We start from the raw sequence: 22,266 nt of genomic DNA, 5'->3' as shown, positions 1-22,266 counted from the left end.
AGGCTAAAATTAGGTTAATTACCAAGTGGGGGGCCATCCGTTCTTCCGCTGCTCCAGGAACCACAACCTCATCGGGGCAAAGATTAAAAAGAAGTGAAGAGGTACATTTTGGACCCCTTAATCCCAGGACCCCCACCTTCCTGAGGCTATACTTGTTGGAGGGGGCTGCACGGCCCCCATCAAGGAGCCAATGATGGCCCTGGGAAGGGCCACCACCTAGGGCCAATTTCTGATATGTCCCGGGGTGCCCACCCATGGGACGTAGTTGTTTGCTGTGGCTTGGCAAACACTCCACTTTTTGACAGCTGGACCTGTCAAACAGTTCCCGCTGTCAAAAAGCAGATATGTGTGCAGGGAACAGAGATTAAAGCATTGCTTCAGCAACCCCAGGACTGCTACTTAAAGAAGCTCCCTGCTTGCTGGAGCAATGGGACCGTGGGGAAAGGCCTTGAGGCTTCCTGAGCGGTCCCAGATAGCCCGTAAAGGGCATATAATAAAATATGTTTAAAAAATGATTAGGGTCCGCAGGGAAGGCATTGAGTTAAAGTTACCTTAGGGCATGAGGTATAGTTACTTGAGGTTTCTCTAACTATAAATTGGGAATTCATATAGTTTGTATGTTTAAATTATGAGCCTAAATATAATGTCACAGTAATGTTTGTTTTTTTAAGTCAATTTCTATGGGTTTTTTAAAATTCTATTTCCTAACTATAATGTCCTTGTAAACTTAGTTTTTTTGGTGAATTTCAGTTTTTTTAATGTACAGTAATTTTCCTTACTATATGTTAATCCAACCACCGCCACACACAGCCAAAGGATGTGCGTGGCGGCAGTTGGCCACAGGCCCTAGAAACACCCAACCTTGCACTGTGCATAGCCTTCGCCGATGCGCAGTGGAGCTTGCCCACAGGACCTGGCCTGAAGCCTGGCCTTCAGCCAACCCCCGTAACCACCCAACACCACTCTGTGAACAGCCCTTGAGCCGTGCACAGCGGGAGTTGGCTGTGGCCTTCCTGGGTGTGAGAATAGCTGTGAGAAGGTGTATGGGGGGGTGAGAGTGGGTGTGAGAGTGTCTGTTTGGGTATGAGAGTGCATACATCAGTGTTTTCGTGGGTGATCAGTGTGTGCGTGAGTCTGTGAGTGAATGCATGAGTGTGCCAGTGGGTCAGTGTGTGTATGAGTCTGAGTGGGTCTGTGAGTGGGTGCATAACTGTCTGAGTGGGTCTGTGTGCGGGTGCATGAGGGTCAGACTGGGGCTGTGACTGGGACACGAGGGTCTGAGTGGGTTTTTGAGTGGGTCCGTTAATGCTGATTCGGTCTGTGAGTGGGTGCATAAGTGTCTGAGTGGGAGTGTGAGTGGGAGGAAGAGATTGAACGAGAGAGAGAGAGAAAGAGAAAGAGAGGGAGAGAGATAGAGTTGTTTAGGCTTTGATGTATGATGTACTTAGAACTAGATGTTTCTGCAGAATTTGAAAACAAAATGCATTTCTCATTTAAAAAAGTAAGATCACCTTTCGTATGAGCCTTAAACTTTTTAATTAAAAAAATAAATAAAGGAGGGAAATGAGTCAGGCTGGACTCAAACCCTCAACGCTCAGTCTGAAGGTCCATGACCTTCACACTTTGAGCTATTCTTTTTAAAAAAAATTGTTTATTGTCACCCTTTATGGGCTATCTGGGACTGTGGGGAGCCCCCAAGGGTTCCCCCGCAGTCCCCACATATTTATTTTTTTCAAACATTTTATTATGTGCCCTTTGTGGGCTATCTGGGACTGCGGGGAAAGCCTCAAGGCCTCCCCCGCAAACTCATTGCTTCAGCAAACAAGGAGCTGCTTTAAGTAGCAGCTCTGTGTTTGCTGATGCAAAGCTTTCATCTTTGTTCCCTGCACAAACATAGATGAAAACTCCGCTTTTTGACAATGGGACCTGTTTGAAAGGTCCTAATGTCAAAAAGTAGAGTGTTTGCTGTGATTTGGCTGCAGCTGTCAAAGGTGCAGCCAAGCCACAGAAAACATCTATGTCTTGGGGGTGGGCTCTACGGAACATAGCAGGAGCGGCCCTGCGGAGAGGTGGTCTCCAGGGCCATCATTGGCTCATTGGGGAGGGGCTGTGTGGCTCCCCTCCAACAAGTATAGCGCCGGGGAGGTGGGAGTCCCGAGTGCTACAGGGTGTCCAAAATGGACCGCCTTCGCTTTTCATAATGTTTGCCTGGGAAGGTGGTGGCCCCTGGGGCAGTGGGTGGCAGCATGCCCCCCCACACTGAATATTAAGAAAGTCCTTGGGAGGTGGCAGTCCCCGAGGCTCGAGGGGGATGGGCACCCCCTTTTTAATCCATGAAGCCCTGGGGAGGTGGCAGTCCCTGGGGCCGTGGGGGGTCTGGGTGGTCTCCTGTGTGTTAATTGATTAAAGCCCCAAGGTGGTACTGGTGGTTCCAGGGGATTTGGAGTGGCCAGGCTGTTCCCCTGCACTACAATAAAGGAATGCTCCCGAGTCTTGGCTGAACTGGAGGATTAAAAAAGACGAAGTGTGGGAGCCCGTGCTTTGTTTTTTTTTTCCATTTGGATCCGCCGCGTCGTGCTGCACATTTAAAAAAAAAATGCCTTTTCAGCCCTGTGTCTCTATCCTGACCCCTTTTCTTTTTTTTTACATTTATTTCTGTGACTCGGCTGCCGAGTCGCAACATGGCTGTCAAGACTTCCTGGTTGAAATGTTGACAGCAATTCAGATCTCAGCATGAGATTGGGAGTGGTTGTGAATCCTTGGCGTCCCTATATGTACACATTTTTTTTCCCCACTTAATTTCTTAAAAACTACTGAACAGATCTACACCAAAACACAAAAGGTTGCTTTCTGGACGAGGAACTAACTTTTTGCCAAATTTGATGTAATTCCGTCCAGTAGTTTCGGCGCTATCACTTTTCAATTTTTCCTATGGAAAAATGAGAGGGGAACAAGTGTTTTGTGACCCCACCCTTTTTCTCACCTCCCTGAATGAATCACGCCGAAACCTTCCAGACAGCAGCTCAAGTGAGCATCATATTTTCTTGGAAACATTCATGAAGATTCATCAAGGGGCGCCACAGTTATTAGCAAAACAATAAACGTTCTTTGTATAGAAACTTGGTCCAAACTCTATAACTACCTAGTGGCGACCGCCACTAGAGATTATTAATAAAAATAAAAAAATAAAAAAACAAAAACATAAAAAAAATATATATATATATATATATATATATTCATTCATTGTATGAGGATGTGGATTTGAGAACAGTAAATGTATATTTCCCCATAGGCACTTATCTTTCAATTTTCTGTCCTCTATATTCTTATGCCATAATATTCTGGGGGTTGATATTGAGTAGTACAGTCAGTAGCCAGGAAGAAGAGTTTCTGGCCAAAGGCCTTTTCCAGGCCCTAAAAGTGAAACAATAGACAGAATAAACATGGGAGAGAAAGAGAGACAAGAAAAAGAAAACAGAGAGATAGAGAAAAAGAAACAGGCAAAAAGGACACAACGAGAGAAAGACCATGATTAGACTCATATGGCATCACTGGAAATTGCACCATGGAAATGGGTAAAAAAAACTAATAAAACGTTCAATAAGGTCAAGGTTATACTGCTGAAACTTGCCTACATCCTGCAATAAATCCGACACAAGCTGTATGCATGTGTAGAGGTCTTTGAAGCTCAGGCAACAGACGGGTTTGGTTACAAAGGACCTAAGTATCATGCAGCAGGGGTTGCACCCGCAGCAAATGGGCACCATTTGTGACACACATGCCCACCAGTAGGCTGTGGCAAAAAACCTCGTCAGAAGATGTTCATTCAAACACGTTATTCATGGCACAGTTCTCCTACACCTACATATGAATCCGAGAATAAAGTTTGAGCAGTGCCTTTTACACCAACGCCTTTCCTAATCACAATTTTATCTGTGCTGTATTAGCTGATAATTGCGTTAAACAGGGTCACTAGAATTTTGCAGAAGTGGAGACCTAAATTATGTGGCAATGTTGACTAAATGATGCAGCAAGGAAAGGCAAATTATGCAGCACAATGTTTCACATTCACAATGTTATCAAAATGTACACGGTAACACTGTAAAAGCAAAGAGTTCACCTCATTTTTATCAGTTTAACATTTAAATGCAGCAACTGGCAACATAACTCAAATGCTATAACAACCATAATTATGCCTGAAAAACGCCATGGACGTAGAATCACATATTTAAAGTGACCCCGATGCTAAGGCATAACAGCGCTTCATTAAAAAACAAGCATTTGCAATGCAACGGGTCTCGCGTTTGCTCATGTTAGAGCTGATAGCGTTGTAAACTCCTAACCCGAATACGTAACCCGAAAAAGTGCAATTAATTGTGTAAAGCGCTCGACTTCTGCCAAGCAAAATCGCGCTAGGAAAATAGAGAAAAAGTAGTCCACGAGCCGGACAGAAAACAGCGAGCCTCGCATGTTTTCTGTACTTGGTCGATGCGCTCGGGGAGGGCTAGCCACCGGAAAAGGCATGACGTATGCATGCCTTCCACTAATGAAAGGAAGCGGATTTTAATAGGCAAGCCCACGAACGAATGAAAAACACTGACCTGACGTCGACAAGGCTCCGAGCCCTGTTCTAATACCTAAAACGTCTCGCTGCGATACACATGCGCGAGCGCATGAGACACAGGCTCGACCCTAAAAAAGTGCTGGTGACTAATGTTGCTGTTGAACGCCGCTGTTGCAGATATCAAGGCTGCATAGTTTCGACTCCACTTTCTGTTTCTTTACCTCATTTTACAACTCCTGCGGTCTCCCTGCTTTCTCCCTTTGTCACGACCCCTCTATGTTTCTCTTCCTCCTTCGTTCCCTTTCTGTCTTTCTCTCCCTTGCTACGAGTCAGCATTTAATTATGAGAAATGATTACCGGCCACTAAAAATGAGTGCTGATTCCCATCTCCTGGAGCAAGGTGCACATATTAGTCACTGCATTCGTTTGCGTTTAGAGACTTCATAATAAATGTTTAACTCATGCTAAAATGGTTTCCCAATTTAATTGCTCAGGAAAAGGGCCTGTCTCTTTTTTCGTGCCCAGGCTTGTTTTGAATCATAGGAGTTTTTGTACAACAGGAAAATATAAACCCACACTTTGTAAGAAGAGGCACACCTTCTCCTAGGGGGAAACAATCCTGATCTATAAGAAGCTCTTCCACTACAGAACACGGCTTCCATCCTGCGCACGAGTAGAAGACCAACAGAATGGAGAATTGGTGGAAAGCCTTGCTGTTCCTTGTAGTGTCAACTGCAGCCAATGCAATTCCTCTTCAGCCGCAGACAGTCCAGGATGGAGCAATAGTAGTAGCTATTGACATCTACAGCGAGCGACAGAGCACAAGCTCTGTATACAGGCGTGTCAAAGATGATCCATGGATGGTAAGAAGGAATCTGATTTAAGTTGTGCATGTCACTGAGTGGAATTTTCTATCTTAGATTAGATTTAGAATTCAAACGACCTGAATAATTGCTTCATTCTTCACCTTCTCGTCAACATAAATCACATTTCATTTTGCTTGATGCAAACTAGAGTCCACATATTGACACCTTTTGCCATCTGTATTTACAATAATTTCTAAATAATAGTGATCATGGGAGATCGTTATTTTGAATAGTGGCATCAAACTCCTTCACCACCTAGAGATCTGGAGCAGCATCAACAGGGACAATGGAAAGTCCTCCCTTCTTTGTAAGCATGTATGTATGTATTTATTAATTTAGGAGTTTGGGAAAGTGCCATTTGCCTGCTATCTATTACTTGTGTGACTAGCCCATAGTCAACCAGCACTGCTTTTAGACAAATACACTATGTCCAGCTCTGTTAACATCCATTTTCTTCAATATATTTTAAAAGATTTCAAAGAATCATATTATAATAGGATGACGTGCACATGGTATATAAAACAAGTGAAGAACTGTAAATGACCTAAGGTCTGTCAGAAGCTTTAGTGTGGCTGAGTCACAAACCTCATATGGGGCCCCTTGCAGATTTGCTCCTAGCACAAGCAAGTTGTTAAGAATAAAAACAAATCTGTTGGATAGATTTCAAGATATCCCAAGCATATGGCGCCATATACTGGTGGTTTGCCCGCTTGATCATGAATATGTTGCAAAAGTGGGCTAGGCCTTGAGTTTGTGATATTTAAATACATATAGCATCGTGACACAATCATTACTATGTCAAGTATAGTGTAAAAGGCCTTTTATTACGACAGGAAATAAGTCAAATGCTATAACAACATTAACATTTAACTTGCAGTTTAGCCATTTTGCACCACCCCACTTTAAGCCTGCCTTTCACTTTCATTACCCACTTTTACCTCCTTTCACCCAGTTTCCACCTTCCAATCACCAATTGTTCACGCTCTGCTTCCTTACCTGCCCCATTCGGGCATCCCACACACTGTCATCCTTCACCTGTGTTTCTCCCCCCCGAGGGGTGGGCAGGTCCACATCTGACTCTCCACCCACCCAAATAATGCCATTGCTTATGCAACCTACCCTACACTGGCAACCACAAACCTTCCACTCTGCATCTACACACCAAGCACACGCGTCATATAGGGTGGGTGGCCAAAAAAATTCTTGCAGTGCAAGAACATCACCCCAGGAAGAGGGTGACCCCTCCCCACCCTCGCTATTTATACCCCCACCCTAAAACCTTCCTCCCCACCTATAATGTCCTTATGACGCTTCCCGCATGATGAAGAATCCCATGGAGAGGTTCGGCTGCGCTTGTGCTCTCCACGGAGCCCTTCTGTGGCAGCCAGCACCCTCAAAGAGTGAGGCCTTTGCCTGACAGCCCCAGCTGTTCAGCTCTTGTGAGAGCTTTAAGAGAGCTGCATTCCTACTGTGGTGGGACCACCAAGACTGACCAATTGAATATCAGGTGCTGTTACCATGGAATTCTTTGGGGCTATTTTCCTATCTGAAATTTTGATTTTTTCCGTTTCAAAAGTGGAATGCTTGACATCTGATTACCCGTTCCCTGATAATATTCAGCTTTCTCAAAGAGTCACGAGCATGCTGGACAGAAGACAAAGCCACATTAGCTGGCATATTTAAGAACCCCTAGCACCACCTTAGCACCAACATAGCATAATTGTTTTTATGCTAAGGTGGTGATAAAGTGACTTTTCTGCCATGCCATATTTACAAAGAGGCCCTATGCTTTTATTGCACCACTATGAAACCCCCTGTGCCACATTATGCCTACGCCAGGCATAATGTATGCAAGGGGGGCGTTCCAGTGCTAGGAGGCCCGCAAAAATGGCACAGTGAAATTTAAAAGATTTCAATGCACCATTTTTGGCATCATTTTTTATGTCTGCTCAGAACAGATGTTAAAATGACGCTCCCATAGTAACCTATGGGACTCCTTGCACTTTGCTGCTTAGCGTCAAAACAATAGCTTTAAAAATGTTATGCTATTGTGCTAACGACTGCCATGGTGCCCCGTAATAAAAATACAGTGGAACCCTGGTGTTGTTAGGTGCCGGTAGGGGTGCGCAAGAAAATGGCGCATCACAACTGATGTGCAACTTTTTCTTAAATATGGGCCTTGAGATTAAGTATTAATTCAGATCAGAATAAATATGATCATATGTTGTTTCAGGGATTAATCAGAGGTTGGTACAATATAGTGAAGATCGGCAATGCTACATTGATTGTAAAAGTTTCATGCAGGACACCTCTTAGTCTAAATAAAACACTGTTTCTGAAATCAAAGCAGCATTTGTATTTTTTTTTTTTTTTTTTTGGTATAGTAGCCAATACATCTGTTGCAAGGGCACTGCTGGGTTCACCAATAGAGGAATGTTAGAAAAAAATGAACAAAATGTCCACCGTTTGTATGGGTATGCTTTTTTTTCCATGAGTGTGGCAAGTACTGAATTTGCTGACTGTTTTACTGTAGGATGATCCATGGGTGCGGATGGCTGCTTTGTTAACTCAACTAAAGGATGATGTCACCTTGCCGGCACGTTAAGCTCTTATTTTCTAAATATGTTTTTCTTTGCATGACATTGTGCAGCACCAATGCTTTAATAGGTGACTGTTCTTGCAGGACCAGCTCACCTTCTCTGCTCAGCTGAGGTTTAGAATCAAAGAGACTGTGTGCTCAAAGTCAGATAGGAAGAAAAATCCTGAAGAATGTGACTTTAAAGTGGACGGGGTAAGTTGTTGTTTGCCCTGAAATACATCTGTACGTCGATACCATGCGTTGCTAGCGAAATATTAGTGCATCCAGTGAATTCCCTATTCTTGTAGCAAAAAGATGAATGTGAACTCTTCCTTAGAAATTTTGGCTTTTAAAAACGTTTTGCATCTTTATTTCAATTTTGTGTAATGGGATGGATTTTTCTGATGATTCATTCATACTTGTCACTGTTTTCCATAATGTGGATCTTTCCTTAATGAGGAAAGTCCACCATATACTGCAAGCACCTCAACAACTGAGAGCACTAACCAAATACAAGTTCTGTAATTTCAAAATGGGACATGGGTTGTTCTTTCTTATTTACTAAGGTTTTGAGTGGACATTTGTGTGGTACAAAGTGAAGCCAAGTATTTGGTCAATATACCTACCATTATAAAAGCACACAAACCAAAGTCATTCTCATCTGATAATGGGATTCACTTCAGAAAACCTGGACAGGCGAAAAAGTGGCAGTCCTCCACAAACAAGAGTTAATGATTCTGTGCTTTATTTTTAAATTACTGCCAGATTCTCCAGGCTCAAAGTTTACAGTGGCATTTCAGTTCACAGTGCATATCAGCATTGTTCACAAATTTGCAAACAAAATTTGTTTTAATATTGATGAAGCAGGGGACTTGAACTGCTTCCTTGATTCAAGCTCCCAAGATAGTTGACATATGTTACAACCTATAGAGAAAAAACTGAGAAGAAAAACTTTGTACTGTAGTCTTATAGCCCACTACCAAGGGCTATAGCAGCTGTTAAAGGCCCTGACCTAATTTATAACGTGGGAGACGACCTTTAACAATTGTATAACCCATGGCTGAAGGTCTATAAGGCTATTAGAGAATTTTACCCACTGTACACAAAATGTTCTAAATTTAAAAGGGAGAAACAGAAAGAGAAGCGTTGGAAGGTTGATGCAGAAGGCTTGTACCACCTCATCACAAAGAAAGCTTTATTTGGTCTAAATACCCATCAAAGCAATAACTTACAACAATAAAATCATGATCTATACATAATAAATATATAACAACAAATTTAAAAAGTAGGTAATAAGAATAAGATAAAAATACTGTAAAATGAGGAATCTACGAGTGTACAAAGAGGAAAAAATTAAAATAAATCTTCACATATGTATCCCGTCCTATAAATAAGGGGGAAGTGTCAAAGATCCTTTTGTTGGCTGCTTTTAACTTCCTCATCAATAATTTATAAGAAATTCAATGAATAAAGCAATTAGGTAGAGTAAGATAAAATCAGGGATCAATTAGTATTAAATCACTGTAATCCTTCTTTTAAAAAGTATGTACGTATATGCCAAGCGGACACAAGGAACATGCTGACCGCACAAATTAGAGGAGAGGAGCAATCTCTCAACATCAGCCTAAGGGCATCTCTACACGTTCTCAACCCCATGTTTCTACAAGCGGGACAAAGCCATTTCCGCCGGGCAATACCATAGGCAGGACAAATAAACATAAAGTGCACTACAGTTTCCACAGAACCATTACAGCAGGGGCATTTATCAGGTAACAGGGTGGAGCTCCATGAACTAGAAAAGGACTGTAAAGGGAGGCATCCATACCTAAATCGAACATACAAACTTTTACTTAGTTGATCGGTAATTAAGTCCAGGAAGGGTTCGAAGTGGGGAAACCACTTATAATCGAGGAAAAGAGACGTCAACCTACCATGTGAAGTACAGAGCAGATATTTTTCCCTAACATGGGACCAATAAACAGATATCAGGTGGTCCTTGTGAGCCCTCCTTAAATTATTGGGCTGGCGCCAAAAGTGACTGAGTCCCAAGATATGGAACCATTCTGAAATGTGCTTGAACCAGGGGTTAGAAAGTACATTTGGTCTATCCAATAAGTCTTGCAAAGATTCCTTGTATGTGACTAATTCAGGGATAGTCCAAATATGAACCCAAAAAATTAAAGGCCTTAAAGCTATTACATCAGAGATGCGAGGGAACCCTAGATCCAAAAACACTGGAACCAGGGGCGTACTACGAGGACATGCCAAGAGTGGTCTTGCAAAATTATTTTCCCCCACAGATAACTTGCTAGATTTAGAGCAACCCCAGACCTCAGCACCGTAGACCACGGCGCTCTGAGCCTTGGCTAGATAAATTTTAATAGCTGGGGAAACAGCTTTCTTAATATTAGACATTTGAAAACGCAAAATAGCCCCTGACCTATGTGCTAGGAGGGCTGAGCATTTCCCTACCTGGGCCTGCAGTTCATATGATTGCTGATTCTCACCCCTAAATAATCAATAGAGCATACCTTGCTCAAAGGAACCTCATTATACAAAATGTTACATCGTTTTGAGCTACCAGGACCAAAGATCATAAGTTTTGTTTTACTAGAGTTAAGTTCCAATCCATGATCTGCACAAAACACACTAAACCTATCCAGGAGGGCCTGAAGGCCCATAGGTGTTTTAGAGATCAAGAGGGAGTCATCAGCAAATAAGAGAATTGGAACTTTTGAATCATTCAAGGAAGGGGCATCGTTTTGACAATCAGTTGCAACTTGCACTACTTCATTGATAAACAACGAGAAGAGAGTAGGTGCCAGGACACAGCCCTGGCGTACTCCCCGCCTGATATTAATACGATCAGTAAGTTCCCCCTGGCTGCCCCATCTTACTCGAGCATAGGTGTTCTTGTGTAATCTTTGGATTAGATGTACCAAGTTCATCGGGACGCCAATTTTCTTTAGGACTTCCCACAATTTCTGCGTTGGAACAAGATCGAACGCAGACTTAAGGTCAACAAAAGCAACATAAAAGTTTTGTTTGGCCAATGTAGCGTATTTCCAAAGTAACAAAAAAAATCTAAAAACTTGGTCCATAGTGCTCATTTTTTAACGAAACCCAGCCTGAAGGGGAGATAGAACCTGGTTAGCTTGGACCCAGTCCATTAGCCTGTCTAGGACTTGCTTAGAAAAAATCTTTTGAAGATTATCAATGAGGCTAATTGGGTGGTAATTAGCTGGCAGTCCCACATCTCCTTTTTTGTAAATAGGGATAATTTTGGCTCCGAGCCACGAGTCCGGAATGGGGCTACCTGCTGCGATAGCATTTGATAAAGTATTAATGTACCACGCCCAAATAACGGGTTCAGACTTAAACAGGTCCCCCGGTATCTTATCAGGACCAGGAGCCTTAGCAGGTTTCAAAGAATTAATAGCTGCTGTGGTTTCAGCAATTGTAAAAACAATATCCTCCGTGGGACCCTCAATGAGAGGTCTACATTTGCCACCCGTATAGGCCTTGTGATGCTGTTGCACAGATGAGGCATAAATCTCGGAGAAATGAGCCACCCATCTTTCAGACTGGATGTGAAAATTAGGAATAACATTACCCTCTCTTTGCCTGTGAGTCAACAACCTCCATAAAGAACCCTTGTCTCGATTTTTGACTGCCTCTAGCAGCTTCTGCCAGATCTCAAATTCCCAGTTTTTCTTCGCTAGATTCAGGGCCTTAGTGTAGCTAACTCTACCGGTCCTGATCTCCTCCTGTGAGTGCTTGCGGAGGGCTAATTTAAGATTGAGCCTAGCAAGGTTGCAGTCATTGTTGAACCATTCCCTGGATCGAATAGCATCTAGAGTATGTCTCACAGTGGTTTCTTTATAAAAAACATTCTGTAGAAAATGTATAAATTCAGCATGAATTTTCATGATTGGAAGACTATCGACCTCTTGCTTTTCAAGACCGGAGAACAGCTGTAGAAAGGAAGAATACATTTGTTTAACCAGAAGTGGGTTAGATATAACTTTTGGCCAACTAACACGAGTTTGCCTGGAGTTTAGGGAAGGGATCGGAACATCAGTGATCTCTAGATGTTGAGTTCTCCCAAATGCTTTGTTGAATAGAGTAAGACATAGGGGGTTATTACAACTTTGGAGGAGGTGTTAATCTGTCCCAAAAGTGACGGTAAAGTGATGGATATACCACAAGCCGTATTACGAGTTCCATAGGATATAATGGACTCGTAATACGGCTGGTGGTATATCCGTCACTTTACCGTCACTTTTGGGATGGATTAACACTTCCTCCAAAGTTGTAATAACCCCCTTAGAGGGTAGTGGTCGCTGTCATGACGGAGTTCAACTTTCATGTCCAGAATATGTGACCAAAGCCTGGTGTCAACAAAAAAATAATCAATAGTGCTGAACGAACACCCCCGCTTAAAAGTGGGGGCACGATTAAGATCAGATCTAGTCCGTCCATTACATTCCTTGAGTCCATAGCATAGGCAAAGGGAAGCCATCTGTGTATCGGCACAAGAACCAATGCTAAGAGAATCATCCTTCACTTGGGGAATACCCCAGGAGTCATCTTCTTCAGATGTTAAATTACCTACGAGGTTCTTACATACAAAATAACAATTTATATCGCCCCCTATCACCAGATGGTTAGAAGGATGCAAAGATTCCATATGCTCAACTAACTGGGCAAGTACCCTTGATTCCATATTGGGGGGGACGAACCTCGCATACACGTTGACCAAGGTCACTATGAAACCAGGGTGAAATATAAGTCTGACACCCAATAGATCTCATGAGTTATGCGGAAATACAGAGTGGTCGCATTGCAGTTTCTTATTCACTAGAATCATGAGCCCACCCATAGGCCTACCAAAGCCTCCAGAGGCAGGCTGAGCTCCGACAGAATAAGTTGTGAACCCCTCAACATATATTAGTTCTTCCGCCCAGGTTTCCTGAAGGAGGCATAAATCTTGCTTAGAGATGAAGTTAACCCATCCAGGATCTCCCATCTTTTTCCTTATTCCAGCCACATTCAAAGATACAATATTAAGTACAAAGGGCACAAGTGTGGGTCTAGCTCTCGGGGGTATGATTGTGTTCAGGACCCTTGATCGTTTGCCTCTATAAACCATAGCATCTGAGGTGGGAGCACTGAGGGAGAGACGTCGTTTAGTCAATCTTAATCAGATAGCCGGGGGGAGCGGATCTTGGTCAAAGCTGATCGATTGCTATTTAGTGGGCCCAGAGCCCTTCCCTCATGAGTATTGGAAGGTCTATTGGTCCTTTGCAACTCCCCCCCCCGGAGAATACATGCAGAGGCCAATTCCGATATTTCTACCATATGTCAGAGAATGAGTCCGTAGGTTGAAAGCCAAAAGGTTATCAACCATAGAGGTGTCAAAAAAGAGCATTGAAATATAATCAAAATCTGAGTCTGGTTGAGCATATCTACGTGCCTCCCAAATATCAGAATGGATAACAGACAGACATTTCCTCTGAATGCGATACCAATAGACAACTTTATTAATGAGAGAATCATGGGACTCTCTCTGCCCAGCAAATAACCTGGGGACCCCTGTCATGTAGATGTATGCATCCTTCCTACTCTGATCATTTCTCCCCTTTGGAACTGTCGCCTGAGTGAATTTGGATTGATCTTGGCGTGGGACTCTGGGTGGACTTGCATGCACCCATGCACCCTTCCCAACCATAGCTCCCATGGACAGGGGATTTATACAGGGAGGACGTGGATCGTTGTTTGTTGGAGCAGGAATAAACATGCGACCGGAGTCGGAAGGGTTGCCATCAGATAGAAAGAGGCAACTTTCCTATTTATTTGTTGCCATACTCATAAACTTAGCCCCCAGCTTTGGACAGTTAGGGTAATAAGCTAAATTGTCCCCAGTGTCTAATGTAGCTAGCACCTTAGGCCCTCCAATCAACTCAGGAAGGTGGTCATTCGTACTAAGTGATTTACAATTACACAATACCTTTGTCTCAGATAGGCCAGAGATTTTACCCAAAATAACCATTACCAAGGAATTTAAATTGTCCAGCTTCTGGGAAACATTTTCCAGTTCGAGTGACATCTTGCATTGAGCCTGCCAGACCAGTTCCTCTGTATCAGGTTCCACAGAAATTAAGGGGAGCGACCTGGGCTCTCGCTAGAAGTGGATAGGAGTTCAAATCTATTGGAGCAGAGAATATCACTAGAAACTACAGACTTGGAACCCAAATGCCGAGAGTCCCTACATTAGTTACATTCTGCAACTTCAACATTCGAAGTAGACCTCATTGGCGGTGAGGAAATTGCAGCCTCAGATATAGGAGGGGGATGGAGGTCCGCTTCCACCGACAAAAGAGGTGTCCGTATTTTTTTGCTAAGTAAATCCGGGATCTTCCTAATAGTCGAAGTAGCAGGAATGGGAGGAGCGGTAATGAATGGAATCCTCAATATTGCCTCTACTTCCTCAAACAAGGAGTCAATAGCTTGAAATTGATTCATAATGGGCTTAGGAGGGTCATCAATTTTCCGACCAGCTCGTTTCTTGTGTTTTTTGGCGCCAGAAGGTGGCGCAGGGACATCATCTGCGTTATGCTTCCCCATTATTCACTATGGCGTGTCCGAGCCAAGGGCTGGGGCCCCCAAGAACGAAAACAAAAGGAAAGTTGAATAATGATGACCCAGCCCACACAGATCCCCTAGGTGTAGGAAGAGAATAAGGGTACCTGGGACTGGCGGTCCCACCAGGCACTGACCAGGCACTGGCAAGCCTGCTACTACCACAATGCAGATGAAAGAGCACAGCCAGCCTCCTCCAGTCTCCGACGGGCACAGGACGGGCCCGCCCTTGGCCCGGGGGCGCCCGTGCGCATCCCGCGTAGCGGGAGCGCGAGCAAGTTTATTAAAGGTCTCCTGCCCCAGCACACTTCACCGCCTCCTCCTCCCTGTGAAGGTCGTGCTTCCCGCGGTAGCGGGAGCGCGAGCAAGTATGATAAAGGGCTCCTGCCCCGGCACACTTCACCGCCTCCTCCTCCCTGTTAAGGTCACGCTTCCCGCGGTAGCAGAAGCGCAAGCAAGTTTATTAAAGGGCTCCTGCCCCGGCACACTTCACCGCCTCCTCCTCCCTGTGAAGGTGAGCGCGAGCAAGTATGTTAAAGGGCTCCTGCCCCGGCACACTTCACCGTCTCCTCCTCCCTGGGAAAGTCGCGCTTCTCGCCGCTTGTACCACCTATTTTTTGCCTCAAGCCATTTTATTTTCTTCAATAGAGCTCCCAACATTCGTATGTTCTAATAATACTTTTGTACTCATCTATTATGTGAGCAACAAAGAAAGAAAGAAACTGTCACCATCTCAATTTACTCTCACATGACAATGGACAACGGAGAAAAATAACTTTGCAGTGTAAATTGTAGTTCATTTAAGTGCAAGAATATTATTGTTTAGAGCAGTCAATGAAAAAGGCTCAGGCAAAATCTCTTATGGTGGCAATTTTTGTGAATTTCAAACTAGGTGAATTTTTAGACATTTCGCATAATGCACAGAAAATAGTGTGCCAGAGGCATTTTGTCCGCAAAGCAGCCTACTGCCTGCATTGTGCATGACTTTTGAATGTCAGGCATGCTTGTGTTCAATTTTCACATCTATTATTGGCAAAATGATTTTCACAATTTTGGTTAAATTCCACACATATAGTGCTTAATGCTGATTACCACTCCACAAGTACCACTTTCTTTGACAGTGAGAGAAACTGAAACTTTGTGATCAAATGATTTATCCAGCATCATAACATTTCTCCAAGTAGGGAAACCGGAATTACAATTCTGGTATCTTAGTTCTAAAGTTAGCTATTTGCCTCTCGATCACATGCCCACCAACGGACATCCTAATGCTATTCCGGACAACTTACCTGCCCTTCTCTCGTCACAAATATGATCTGAAGGGAGGACTCCAAGACGCAATATGAGAGTTGCACATTCCATGTCTAGGCATTCTTTGACATTCTCTCCTCTGAGATATGGTGGTAAGTGCCTCAAACAGCATCTACTTCACATCAATTCATCTAGTCAATGGAACTGGGATCATCATGTAAAGAAAGACCAACTTATTGCTCAACTGAGACAGGTAAGTGGGGCCTCTATCACCCAGACAAATGCTTTATTTTTACTACTCTCTTTTATCACTCCAAACGCTTATGTTTTCATATATTTTATTGAATTGGGAGAATGAGCAACCTGAACAGTTCACACCCGAAGATGTGGATTATTTACACTTAACAAGTTCTCACCACCGTTACTTGGTGCTATCATGAGTTTCACACCCACATAGTGTTGAATTAATGGTTCCTCATGTTAAGAGAGCAGATATACTTTTTCATCTGAACCTTGCCTTCTCTGTAATTAATTATTAAGTGGTACGTCACTCCCCTTGATCAATGCCTTTGTTGGCTGTGCGGCCATTTCCTGAGTTGACTGAATAGATGCTGCTTCATTATCAGAACTAAATCAGGAAAGGAGTAAGTACGTTAATTATTTAATTTTGGGTACGTGAGATTGTGATTTAGAGAGCATTCGTGCAATGATGAAGCAAGTAACTTTGGTTGCCACTTTTCAGAAAATGTTTACTGTTATACTTCTAAACTTTCTAAATAGTGAATGTTCTACTGCCGAACTGTGTGTATTTTGTTAACGTTTTATTAAAATAATTTAATAGTTCTGTTCTTGTTTGACGTTTTATGGTTTCTGTAAAAAATACAATGGTATTTAAAAATCAGAAGTATAAACATGGAAGAACTTTGCATGAATCTTTCTCCAGAGGTAAAGGAAGAGGAGAAGGACACCAATTGGCAAAGTCAACATGTCTGGCTTGCATTTTAAAAAGCCTGCATGACTGAAAAAACAAACTATAAGCTAATGGTTTCTTTACACAATGTATCTCTGAGAAAAAAATGTAATGTGCGATTATTCAGCATACTTTTGAGGTGTAAAATACCTAATGGTTTGCAACGCCAGCACTTCATAACTGCATAATGACACACCAAATAACCAATAGCATGAAGTAGGAGAGATTTACATTCCTCTGGGCAGAACCAAAGCCCTCTCTCTGACTGAGAATTGGTATCAATACATTTTATAGACAGCTTAGTTGTCAAGCCAGGGCTAAAATATTAATATTCCACAGGCCAAACACAAAGGCTGTATGCCTCTCTTAGTACATCTTCAGACTGAGGAAAGAAATAATAGCATTCAGAGTGATAGTCTAAGAGCAGAAGCAGCTCTGGTAAATATATGTAGATCAAGATTCCATGAATCAGCAGTTGTTATATGTAGGGACAGATGCCACCTTTGGTGCATCTAAGAGTAACTTAGGTACAGAAAAAGATCAGTGAATCGGGGCCTCTCCAATTGTATTTGTGTAAATTATGTTGCAAATGGGCTAAAGTTAAGACTAAGGCGCAGCTAATGATGGGTGTTTCCTGTGTGTTTATTCCTCATGTAGGTCAGGTACATCACTGTTCTGGATCTCCACCCTGGCTTATTAATACTACTGCCTTGACAGGCGGATGCAAAGCACGTCGCGTTTCCCACTACTTTCATTGGTTGCTGATTTCTCGATTTCACAATAGCTCACAATAGGCGGTGTCCCTAAAAGCTCAGAGCAGTTGGAGCAGAGCCAGACAGATGTTAAATACGGCTAAAGTGAATAAGGTTGACAGTTTTCTCGGAAACCATTTCTTGGTCGTTTGTTCTTATTTTGAGATGTGGAAAGGACAGCAACTCTACTTGAACAATTTTTATTGCATACTCCATGTTCTTTATTAGCAAGGCTATTATCCTTCTATTTGTTTTACAAATAATTTAGACAAGGTTTAGAAAGTTAAAACATTTTTTATTCTGCTGCTTCCTGTTGCAAGTTTACATTTCAGAGGGGAAAAACACATTCATTTGCATTTTTAGTTTTTTTCGACCTAGACTTATAATACTGGCAGGAAATACTCGCTTGTTGGAACCCCTAAATCAGCAATATTCGACACCAAGCTATACCAAGCTATACCAATGACCATGCTAACTTTGCCCTCTGTCACATACATTTGTTTTACGTGATAGAAAAGCAGGTATCTGATTCTTATAATTGGCTATTGCTATGGATGTTGCGTGATTTAGCGTGATTTATCTCAGAGTGCCGTCTGAAAGATACTCACTGCAACAATTGACCAATAAAGTTGTAGAGTGGGCTGGGTGATTTTGACTCACTCGAGACAAGGCTACCAGCTGCAGATGATACCTCACAGTATAGATCTGCCTCCAGTCCCATACATTGGGTGTTTGTAGATCTACGTTAAGGCCCTCATTATGACATTGGCGGTAAAAGCCGCTTACCGCCGTGCAGAAGACCGCCACCACACCGCCGCGGCCGTGGAATTCCGCCACAGCTATTATGACCCAAAGTTCGGAATCCGCCTAAATTCAGACACCCACACATGTTCGCCACACCAAAGGTCAGTGATAAACTGGCGATAACAAAACCTCCACCATCATGCTAACAGAAATACACCCACACTAGCACGACCCACGAATCCACGCGGCAGTCTTTCAACCGCGGTATTCCATTGGCGGTACACACCGCCGCGCTCAAAATACACACACATTTACAAAACACAACCACACTGGACAATTCAAAATACACACACATGATACACAAACACACACCACTCCCACACACTCAATACAATATGAAACACACACCCACATCACCCACAAACCCTTACGACCACAACTCATGAACAAAAGCCAGAGAGAAACACCACCGTCAACAACACTAGCATCCACAGGAACACAACACCATCATCCACATAACTTCCACGCACCATACACAACACCCCACTACATATCAGCACACTTATCACCCCAAACACCACCCCACACATCACCTACACCACCCCATGGCACGGCAAAGACACCCCAGGTTCTCAGAGGAGGAGCTCAGGGTCATGGTGGAGGAAAACGTCCGGGTAGAGCCACAGCTATTCGGATCACAGGTGCAGCACACCTCCATTGCAAGGAAGATGGAGCTATGGCGAAGAATGGTGGACAGGGTCAACGCAGTTGAACAACACCCAAGAAATCGGGAGGACATCAGGAAGAGGTGGAACGACCTATGGGGGAAGGTGCGTTACGTGGCCTCCAGACACCACCTGGCGGTTCAGCAGACTGGCGGCGGACCCCCACCTCCTCCCCCCACAACTAACAACATGGGAGGAGCAGGTCTTGGCGATTCTGCATCCTGAGGGCCTCGCAGGAGTAGGTGGAGGAATGGACTCTGGTAAGTCAAAGCTTTACTATTACATCCCCACCCTACCTGCATGCCAGCACATACCCCCACCCTCACACTCACCCCATCACTCCTACTCCTCACAAATGTCCCACTATCACAAACCACCCATCCCAACACCAAGCCCTGCATGCAACACCAAAGTATGGACACCCATCACTAAAGCATGCCGACTGCACATACCCATACACCCCCCTAAACCATCATCACACAAGGTCCCACACAAGAATGATAGCACTGGGGTACACGGTCACCCACCCATTGCACACCTTGACACACACAGATGCAATAACCACGCCTTTATACCCCTGCAACGTCACCGGACAGGAGGGTCCACACATGTCCACACCACCAACAGAAGAGGCCCACAGTGATGACAGCACCTCTGTCCAACTGGATCTAGATGGCCAGCCCGACCCATCGGGGACCTCGGGACAGTCGGTTCCCCTCACCCAGTCACAAGCCACTACAGAGCTTCCCCCCTCTGGAAACACCAGCACAGCACCCACCCAGCAGGCCCATACCTTCGTACCCAGGACACGTCAATCAGCAGTGTGTCCACCACTACAGGGAACCCAGGCTAACCCACCACCCCAACAACAACAGGGACCTGGGGGCAGTGGTAGTGGGCACATGGTCCAGGGGACGGAGGACCAGAAACACAGGGGAACTAGGAGGGCTGCTATGCGACAGGGGGTGGACAGGCCCAGAGAACCCACTCTCCAAAAGGCCCTCTCCTCCATCATGGGAGCCTACCACCACTCCCAGGAGACGATGGCAACGGTACTGGCCAAGTTTCAGGAGACCCAGCACCTGAAGAAGGAACAGTATATGGGCTTCAGGGAGGAACTCAGAACCATCAATTCCACCCTGGGCACCATTGTAGGGGTGCTGAAGGAAGTACTCAACACCAGGAGGGACACTATGGCACTACAAGGGGCCCCTGAAACTAGCCTGGATGATGAACTGCCCATCACCTCCGCCGGTGCTACTGGACAGGAGACACCGCCACAGGACCACCACACCAGCACCCCACCCCGTGCAGAGGGAGAACCACTTTGCAAACGGTCCCTGAGATCCAGGACAAAGACAGAGAACGATGCCAAGACCCCTGCCAAGAAATGAGACCACCCTGATAGTCATCATACAGTCCCACTTTGTCACCCTGTCTATCCTCAAACTGCCCTAGCTCCACTTCCTATGCCCATTTGGGCAATGCACCTGGGAGACTAATAGACTGGACTCTGCCATGGACATTCCTGCGCCATCACCCCTCACCATTTTACAACCCCCTCCAATATTGAACACTTAAATAAACACCCTTAAAGCACAAAAAAATCTGGAGCCTGTCTGTGATTTCAGAATACAGTATTAGCAATAACTGTGGCAAAAAGCTTTTTCATTTGTAATGGCAACATACCTATGTCACACAGCTCTAGTCCATGAGGAATCAAAGCAGATGTCACACAGTGGGACCCACATCTGTGAAATCGTAAGGGAAAGTGACAACTCAGTGACCATACACTGGGTGAAAATGACAGACAGTAGAGAGGTAGTAGTGTTTAAGTACATGTAGTAGGCAGGTTTGTATTCTTACCTGTGTGTCACTGGAAATATTGCTGGATCAATGAGTCCCTGTTGTCCATGTCTTCTTCCTCTGCTTCCTCGTCTTTACTGTCCACAGGCTCCACAGCTGCAACAACACCGCCATCTGGACCATCCTCCTGCAGAAAGGGCACGTGTCGTCGCAAAGCCAAGATGTGAAGCATACAGCAGGCCACGATGATCTGGCACACCTTCTTTGGTGAGTAGAATAGGGATCCACCTGTCATATGGAGGCACCTGAACCTGGCCTTCAGGAGGCCGAAGGTCCGCTCGATCACCCTCCTAGTTCGCCCATGGGTCTCATTGTAGCGTTCCTCTGCCCTTGCTTTGGGATTCCTCACTGGGGTCAGTAGCCATGACAGGTTGGGGTAACCAGAGTCACCTGCAAATGGCTAGGGACAACGGTTAGACACACACTAACCTGGAGGGATATCCCCAGACCCAGACAACCATTCCCACTGACTAGCTTCCAGGTACTCACCTAATAGCCACACACCGTGCCTCTGGAGTTGACCCATCACATAAGGGATGCTGCTATTCCGCAAGATGTAAGTGTCATGCTCTGAGCCAGGGACCATGGCATTCACATAGGAGATGTACTGGTCTGCCAAACATACCATCTGTACATTCATCGAATGATAACTCTTCCGGTTTCTGTACACCTGTTCACTCCTGTTGGGGGGGGACCAAAGCCACATGTGTCCCATCAATGGCACCTATGATGTTGGGGTATTGTCCCAGAGCATAGAAATCACCTTTCACTGTAGGCAAATCCTCCACCTGAGGGAAAACGATGTAGCTCCCCATGTGTATCAGCAGGACAGACAACACTCTGGACAACACGTTGGAAAACATAGGCTGGGAAATCCCTGATGCTATGGCCACTGTTGTTTGAAATTACCCACTTGCAAGGAAATGGAGCACTGACAGCACCTGCACTTGAGGGGGGATTCCTGTGGGATGGCGGATAGCTGACATCAGGTCTGGCTCCAACTGGGTACACAGTTTCAGGATTGTGGCACGGTCAAGCCTGTATGTGATTATCACATGTCTTTCCTCCATTGTCGACAGGTCCACCAACAGTCGGTACACCGGAGGATGCCGCCATCTCCTCACATGTCCCAGCGGACGGTGCCTATGAAGGACAACAGCGAGCACAGAGTCAAACAACTCAGAGGTATGTACCCACAGCTTACACATAACACCATTCATACTCAATAAGTGGCCTGTATGTGTGTTGAGTCTAGGCCTAGGTATGTGTGACGCAGTTGAAAATGAAGCCATGTGGGCCCCTGAAATG

The 22,266-nt window shown here is 44.5% G+C and overlaps 1 protein-coding gene across 1 annotated transcript in view; it reads left to right on the top strand.

The window, feature by feature from the left end:
* The first annotated feature begins 5,212 nt into the window (after positions 1–5,212).
* LOC138260787 (antimicrobial protein CAP18-like) overlaps positions 5,213–22,266 on the top strand; it is a 30,035-nt gene continuing 12,981 nt past the window's right edge. The window contains exons 1-2 of the mRNA XM_069209240.1: positions 5,213–5,427; positions 8,114–8,221. Of these exons, the coding sequence (XP_069065341.1) occupies positions 5,254–5,427; positions 8,114–8,221 (282 nt within the window). The 5' untranslated portion in view covers positions 5,213–5,253. The remainder of the gene's footprint in view (positions 5,428–8,113; positions 8,222–22,266) is intronic.

This window comes from Pleurodeles waltl, chromosome 10 (assembly GCF_031143425.1).
Source record: "Pleurodeles waltl isolate 20211129_DDA chromosome 10, aPleWal1.hap1.20221129, whole genome shotgun sequence".
Classification (NCBI taxonomy): domain Eukaryota; kingdom Metazoa; phylum Chordata; class Amphibia; order Caudata; family Salamandridae; genus Pleurodeles; species Pleurodeles waltl.
This window is presented reverse-complemented; position numbering and strand designations above follow the sequence as displayed.